The following is an 8,490-nucleotide window of genomic DNA, read 5'->3' as shown; positions in this document are numbered from 1 at the left end:
CCACCAACATCAGGCCTGGATCTACACAAGGTTGCCCAGGGCCCCATCCAACCTGGCCTTGAACACCTCCAGGGATGGGGCATCCACTACTTCTCTGGGCAGCCTGTTCCAGCACCTCACCACTAATATCTCCCCCTAATATCTAATCTAAACCTTCCTTCCTTTGGTTTTAATCCATTCCCCCTTGTCCTGCCATTGTCTATCCTTTTAAAAAGTTGAATCCCCTCCTGCTTGTAAGTTCCCTTCAGGTACCAGAAGGCTGTAATGAAGTCCTTTGATAAAAGTGTTTGAAAGAGAAAACATTTCTACACATACTGCTCCAAACACATGAAAAAGAAAGAAGCTAAGAAGCTTGCACATCTTGGAGTTGTAAGATGTCTGTAAGGGACAAGGAGCATTTATGTCTGGTCCTCAGAGAGGAGAAATAAGCTGTAGTAGCCTGGTGGCCACAGGGGTGGGAACAAACCATGAAGAACCAAGGCAAGAGCTCAAACTCCCAGCGCCAGGCATCATCCTGCTTCAAAGCAGCTTAAACCCTCTGCTTTGGCAGATACCTTTGAGCCATCTGCTCATTCATTCTTGAAGCTTGGGTATCTCTTAATTGACTATTACATTAATAAATTTGAATAAATAGTAGAGGAAAACAAGTGAAGCTTGTGGGAGCTCTATGGGTCAGTCCATAATATCTAAAGGCAGTAGAGGTTGCCTTAGGAAGGCAAGTGATACGTCTGATGTGAGAACTCTAACCTCTCTGAGCCTCTCTTCACTATTGTGACAGACCACCTCAGTCCCTCCCTTTCCTTCTTCCCTACCTCCAGACCCAGATTTCACAAAATAAATGACTAGAAGCTCAGCAAAACTGGCAGAGTAAGGTAAAACAGGCCTGTGACTGTTTCTACATTCAGTTTTGGGCTCCGCACCACAGCAAAGACATTGAGGTGCTGGAGCGTGTCCAGAGAAGGGTGATGAGGCTGGTGTGGGGACTGGAGAATAAATGTTATGAGGAGCAGCTGCGGCAACTGGGGTTGTTTAGTCTGGAGAAAGGAAGGTTGAAGGGAGACCTGATTGCTTTCTACACCTACCTAGAAGGAGGTTCTGGGTGGCAGGTTAGGGTGATGGTTGGACTTAGTGATCTAAAGGGTCCCTTCCAACCAAGACAATTCTATGATTCTTCATGGGCTGCAGCTGGGCACTGAAGGAAGGTGGTGGCCACCGTCCCTCATGGTGTCCTGTTGAGCCCTGTGCTGTCACCTGCAGCCAGCAGGCAGCCAGGCACGGCACAAACCCACATGTAACAGAGGGTTACTCACAGGAATTCAAACAGCTTGGAAATCGTGAACGAGTTTGACCCATCCCTCCTTCTCCTGGAAAGGTGAGGAACAGGCAACTTCCAGGATGGGCTTTTTGTCCTGAGATAAGTTTTTTAACAGGGAAGGGTCAATCAGGTCTTGAAAAGTGCTTTCATTTCTAACTTGCTTCCAAACTTTTCCCTTCTTTTTAGGGTGTATTTCCATTTAGAAATTTTATTAGTTACTTAGTTTCTATTTTTCATTATATTGCCCTATTTTCCAGTATGCTTTGCTTAAAGAATAGGAACAATTTGAAAATGAAAAACGTGTTTTCAGAACGAAAAGCTTCATATTAACACTTCCCTGAAATTAAATTCTGTGGTTAAAATAGAATAATAATGAATTTAAAAGAATAAAAATAATTAAAACCACCCTACTCGACCTGAAACGACCTTTGGAGTAATTCTTTTGCCCTTTGTTGTTGAGACCGTTCCCTTTTGGTTTTTAATACAATAAATGAAAAAAAAAACCCTCCCAGTCACATAAGCTCAGCTCGCTCCAGCCTTCCAGAATTTCCAGAGTGCCTCTGCTTCAAAGCACTGGACCGATTCACAACAAAACTGAGACTCCCAAGGACGTGCAGGTGTAAAAACGTGAGTTCACCCCGTCGCATTGTTTTCTCGGAGCGAACCCGCGAGTGGCAGCAGAGCCAAATGAACCGGCTGCTGCTGCCAAAAGTGGGTTTCGCTCCCACTTGCACCTCCCTCCCTCGCCCCCATGAGCAGTCCATTGGCCTCACTGCCTACTCAGCCTGTGCCCAAAAGTTTCAGCTTGCTAACGTAGCAAGCCCAAGCCCGACTGTGTTTGCAGTTTGGGGAGTTATCAGGTCCTTGAGGAGCCCAGCTAATGCCCCAAAAATCCAACGAGGGGCAGCAGGGTCAGGAGCTGGGGAAGAGATGGTTCCTCGCCGCAGCAGTGACAGGCTGTCGGTCAGCCCGAAGCGTGTCCATGCAGCTTTGCTTCTACCCAGAAACAACAACAAAATCGAGCTAAAAACCAAGTTTTGGATGATGTTTACCACCTCCTAAGCACTGGACTAGGTGAAATCATTTTCAGTAACATCTGTCAAATGAAATCCCGACTCACTGCATCAACAGAGGTTACTAACTTTGTAGATTAATCTGCAGAGTAATAAGAGTAAAATAAACCTTGGAACTGTGTTTAGCAAAACTGTGGAATAGCCCACACTTTATATATCAGCTGCCATGGCTGTATGTGTATGCAAACACTCAGAAATTGTTATTGCCATTTGAATTATAAAAAGCAGGAAACAAATACATGTTTTATGAATAATACAGATTTTACACATATATTTATATGTAAATATATAAACATAACTAAATCTCATGCAAAACTTTTATACTTACCATGTGCATTTTAAGGCTGCAGTGCAATATTGACACTCCATTAAAAACCAGGTTCCTAATTTGCCGTGACATAACCGTCTTAAGGACCTAAAAACATTCACATGGCTGGAAATTCCTTGTATTAAAATTGCCACAACTTACCAGATTTCAGTGAATATGAAATCAATCAACTAACACTAGTTTTTATACCCTAAGAAGTCAAACAGTACAAGACACCTGGCAATCAGCAACACGAACCTGAACGCCAGCTGGGGTGCTTCATGGAACTGCACAATTTATGACTGGACGATGGGACCTGCTCACCCAAGAACTCAGAGAACATCCTCCACAGCCCCAGGACAGACTGACAGGGTCTGGTAGCAAAGCGAGGAAAGCTGAAACAAATGCTTACATGGAGTTGTGAGGAAAGAAGCTATGTTCCAATGAGAGACTTGAGCATGCCTACAGGTCTAAGAGATGCAGCAGGCACCTCCCTGAAACTTTATGCTGGAATCATGCTGAGAAATAAAGGGGAAAAAAGAAAAAAAGATAAATGAAATTTGTACATTAAAAATGCATATAGGTCTTTTAATGTTAGAGATTTTCCCTACATTTACATGCATTAATTCTTTATAATCAACAAAAGAAAGGAATTCACATTAAAAACCAAGATGTCAATTCTCCAGACTTTAACCTGTTTGCACATTTTCATTTCTACTTTGTATGTGTAGTGGGTACCCATCCTTCCAGTATCTGGGTATTACCCCACCCAGAGCTAATATTTCTCCTTCTGTTTCAAGGACATCACACTATAAACCAGAAATTTTAACAAAAAATCAGAACCCAGACCAAGATCAACTGCAGAGGTTACTGCCAGCCTACAAGGTTTGGTGGTGGTGAGGATAAAAACCTTAGTCCACCCTCCAAATACATTTTCACTTGATGTCAGGTTGTAACTTTGAAACAGACATTGATTTTTTTTTCAGTAGAAGAAAACCCCAAGTAAACTGCAATCATGGAGATCTTTGGCAGGCAGAGGGCCCTGCTTCCTACGCCTCCTGCAAGTGCCTGTCACCTCCAGGGACACACCGCAGTAATTCCACCTGGCAAAAATGGAAAAATCCAAGAAACCATGAAAGTGACCTGCAGCAGCAAAGCCCTGGCAGTGGGGCAGGGCTACATGTCCCCTGCTGAGGTTTGCCGATCTGCTACTTAAAACCCTGTAAGAGTGCTTTCACGCCATCATGGGTACCTGCTGTTTCCCATCTTAAGTATATAAAAAACCCAAACCTGCCTGCAGAGCCAGCTAATCCCTTCCTTCCCACTGGAAACACCAAGAACAACTGAAAAACATTTTTGTCATAGAAATCTTGCAGGCATTAGAAGGGAGACCTCCTTCCTCAGACTTACTCTAGACCAGCAACACCGAGTGCCCTTTATTTTCTTACCTACTGTTTAGGAAAACGTGCCCACCTATTTCTTAAAACATGCTGCCCAAAACCACTGGCACTTGATAGAATCATTGCTTTCACATCTACTATAGATGACCTCTGCTAACCCTTAAGTGAGTTTTGCTTTCTGCAGGAGCATCCAGTTGCTCACCTCTGGGCAAGCAGATGCTTTTTGTTCCTCGCTGCACCTTGTGAGGTGGGGCAACGCCTCCTGCTAATGCTGCCTTTGCCCCGTGTCCTTCGCACGCAGTGGGTAGTTCACCGGGAGCTCTACGGCCTGGTGAGTGATGGCGGAACGACCATGTTCCAGTCCTGCCTGGGTTCTGTGCCTGTACCACTGAACAATACGCTTCCTCTCGGTGCGAGAGTCTGAATTCACGTCTCCGAAAGTAGAAACAGCACCAGCCAAAATTATCCATGACCTCATTTTGAAAACATAAAGCATCTGCCCCCGCTCTCCCTAACAATGCCAGCTTTCAGGGCTTATTAGCCCAGGTCTCCCACAAACACCTTCGGTGCTGTTACCTCACTCCTTAGCTGAGGGAAAAACACCTCAAAACATTTCCATCGCACTGTTAGTTGAGCCCCCTGACCCTCCCAGCGATTTGGAGCCATGCTACTAACCCAACAGCTTGCTGGCTCCAGTGGGGTGGACCCCTGCACGGTGAGTGTGCCCAAACCGAGCTCAGGTCCTCTCTGTACCCACACTAGAGGTGTTTTCCTGTTCCTGTTGTGCCTTTAGTCCATGTAAGATGTAAGAGCTTGCATCTGTTGCTGGAGAGGACTCAAACCGCACAGAGGAGGGCTTCAGCACACATAAAGGGCTGCTGGTTGGGCAGCAGGTGGGGAGAGGTTGGGATGCTGCCCAGGTGCATCACATCCACCCGAAACAACCGTATGGTGCGTTCAGAGTACAACCAGCACTGTGATCCATGCAGGAGTAGAGAGAGAACAGTGTCTGAATAGCAAAATATGTGCAGCACAAGATATCTGAGTCTATCACCTTTCCATTCTACAGGGAATTTATTACAAAAACTACATGATTCAACAGCAGGTATATAATATAAAAGCATTTATTAACTCCAATGAAACAGAATATGGCTTAAAAATATCTTCTTGGGTCTCTGTTGAATTCTATCGTTGCCCTAAGAAGGGAGAATCAGTCTCTCACAGGAGTTGAGGAAATTTTTTAAAAGATATTTAACCCAAGTACAACCATCTTCTAGGAAACCAAATGTAAAGCGAGCCTAGGGGCAACCCTTGCCTCTACATACAAATAAAGACATAAAAAGTGGCAGAGATGATTTATCTCTGCTGTGAATACTTCTAAAAACTTGTTTTTAAATAAAACATTTGCTGAGTGTAAATGGTACACTGCATAGAACACAGCTGAAGATATCTGAATGTAGCCATCACCTGAAGTCCCAGACCCAGCTTAATCTATGAATGCGTTTCTCCCGGGGATTCACGAGCCGATCACAGAGAGTGCTTCCAAAACCACCACCCCTCAGCAAGAGGAAACAGGTATTTTTCTCTTTTAATTTTTAAGCTTTTTAAAATTTTTTTTTCCATTTTAGCAAAGCCATCTTTCAAAAGCATATTCCAATGTCAAACTTGGAAGAAAAAATTCTGCCTCTGTCAAAATAATTTGCAAACTTTATTGGATTTTTAAAAGCCTGATTACAGGACAAAACATGCATTAAGCATTTTGCTAAAATTCCAAAAACATAACTGCAGAATGTCAATATATTCCAATAGCCATGTCTGCAATAAATACCTGCAGCTTAAAAGCAGCTTGGAATTTGTTGAGTGTTTTAGTACCTGAAAAAGGCAAATGTTCTCTATGCTGTTCTGACCATAAAATCCTGAAGTTGCATTGTGATGGTGAAAGCAAGAAACAGCTCAACTGAAGACTACAGAACTCCCTCATCTTCTCAGGTCTCGATGTGGTTATACAGGACTGCTCTGGAAACAGGACTTCATCAAAGCTCTGGCAATCAGCTTCTGCTTCAGACGTACTCTGCCTCCTAACACTCTTTGAAGGATTAAACCATAACTGATTCTGGCAGTACATACGGCTGGCATGATGTGCAGGGGGTGGCCAGTGGACATAAAGCTGTGTTCTTGATTTGAAATGGAGAAAAAAAAACTGTAATAAAAATGAGGGGGAGGTATAGAAAACAGCAAAATACAAAATGACTCAGAATCATAAAACGTACTTTTTGAATCAGATTATTTCGACAACCGCATATGCAAAGAGAAGGCTTCAAATAAGGACGGTGGCAGAGCTCCTGAACTGCTAAGGCAATTTGCCTAGTCTTAGTTCCATAAAAAAAGATAGAAGCTATAGTTATATACATCCTTCAAAATACTTGGGGAGTATTATGAGTTGAACTCCAGAGAAGCCACCAGCATCAGTCTGAAAGTGATGGGGAACGGATCGATCGTGCGCTGGCTGGACTGTTAGAGAAAGCAAAGGGATCCTTCTCCTTTTCTTTATTATCATGTTTATGTTTATGCTTATGCTTATGCTTGTGTTTCTTCTTCTTTTTCTTGTGCTCATGGTGGTGATGGTGATGGTGATCACTGTGTTTGGAGGAGTTTGATTCTTTACTGAAGACAGAGAGTGGAGCTGCTGAGACAGGGTGCATGTTCATCTCTCCCGAAGATTGCTCTTTACCTAAAAAAAAAGGATGGAGTGGGATTAATAAATGTTTAACTTTGTTTTTTTCTGGAAAGGCTCTGCCCATAGCACTGATGCTCCTGCATTACTGATGGCTTTTACAGAAGTTCTCCTCCCTCCCTCCAAGGCATAAATGTATCCTGGGCAATTTGGAATTGTAAAGACCTAATTAACTGCAGGCTATGAGCATCCAGAAACTCATTTTTAAACATAAGTATACCACAAAAATCGAAAATAAAACTGCACATGAAACCGATGATGTAAAGGGCAGGACTGGCATACAGTGAAGTTCAGCTTTGTGGTGTGAAATCCTTTTAGTCAGGAGGTAAAGCTCCCTGCAAGAACATACAAACCTTTTGAACCGGACAGGAATTAAATTGCTTTTTCCCAAAAATTGCATCTTACAAACAATGTTGCCTATTTCATAGAATCACAGAGTGCTTTAGGTTGGAAGGGACTTTTGGAGGTCATCTTGTCCAACTCCCTTGCAGTAAGCAGGGACATCTTCACTAGATCAGAGCCCCATCAAGCCTGACCTTGAGTATCTCCAGGGATGGGGCCTCCGCTGCTTATACCAAGTTTTATTCCAAACCAAAAAGCAAATTCCAGTAACGTTACACAATCTTTAATACATGTTGCACAAATGCACTAGAACCTCTTATATACTGAATAAGCCTGGCACAGGGATCGAGGGAAGGACAATCTGACCCATGACCTCTCAAATCCTGAATGAGTGTTTCACTACTCCACACAAGCTGGCGGGCCTGCCGGGCGACAGTCGAACAGTAACACCGTTAGCGAGGGGAAGCGCTCGGAAGGTAGGACAGCTCAAATTCCCTTTAGACAGAAACGGAATCAAATCCCTGACATTGCAAGAACATGCTTTAACTGCTGGTCAAATGTAGAAAAATCACCCTCGGATTTTTTAAGGCAACTAATCCTTCAAGTTTTAATGAAAATGGATTTTCTCCACAACAGTTTTAAGTGTTTCTTCTTTTCCTCCCCATCAGACTTTGCTGAAATTAATAAGGAATGATGATATATACTTTGTAGTTACGTTTTTCTGTATATTTTTAATATTTTTCCCCCAGTACATCTTTTTGTTTGGTTGATTTTGTATCTTTCAAGGCCAAAATGATTTGTCCATGGTAATGATTCCTGGAAATCGGAAGAACCAGCTCCCTGTAGTAGGACAAACAAGCACTGAAAAAGATTTCCATGCAATCTTTCCAGCCTTATCCAAAAGATTAAGAACCGATTCAATCAAGCACATATATAGGAAAATTTCTAGACAGTACAGCTGTTCTGGTTTTTTGTTTGTCTTTCAATATGGCTGGGAAAAAAAAATCTACATCTGTAAGCACTGTTCAGAAGTCAGAATAGAAACACAGCACATTCTTACAGTGAGGATAATCAATAGGACATTGTGGAATCTCTATTGCTTGGAGTCTTAAACAGGAAAAGCGATGGCTTGTTGTAGAAAGATGTTCAGGCTCCACTGCAAGATATGAGTACCATGCGATACAAAATTCTGGTGATGATGTGAAGGGGGCTAGACTAGAGCCCTAATAAAAATTGCTGCAGGTAACTGTAACACCCTGTTCATCAAATATCTAGGGTAAGTTTTTTACTTTTTAAGAATCATTGGTGCATGAATGTTG

The 8,490-nt window shown here is 42.8% G+C and overlaps 1 protein-coding gene across 1 annotated transcript in view; it reads right to left on the bottom strand.

The window, feature by feature from the left end:
- Window positions 1–5,203: 5,203 nt before the first annotated feature.
- Window positions 5,204–8,490, bottom strand: part of TAF2 (TATA-box binding protein associated factor 2) — a gene marked incomplete at its 5' end in the record, with an annotated part of 61,294 nt that continues 58,007 nt past the window's right edge. Inside the window, one exon of the mRNA XM_084280258.1 lies at window positions 5,204–6,826. Coding sequence (XP_084136384.1) covers window positions 6,561–6,826 — 266 coding nt within the window. The 3' untranslated portion in view covers window positions 5,204–6,560. The remainder of the gene's footprint in view (window positions 6,827–8,490) is intronic.

The sequence above is a fragment of the Gallinula chloropus genome (assembly GCF_964237585.1).
Source record: "Gallinula chloropus genome assembly, chromosome: 2".
Taxonomy (NCBI): Eukaryota; Metazoa; Chordata; class Aves; order Gruiformes; family Rallidae; genus Gallinula; species Gallinula chloropus.
The sequence above is the reverse complement of the archived record's forward strand: the minus strand, read 5'-3'. Positions and strand labels throughout refer to the sequence as shown.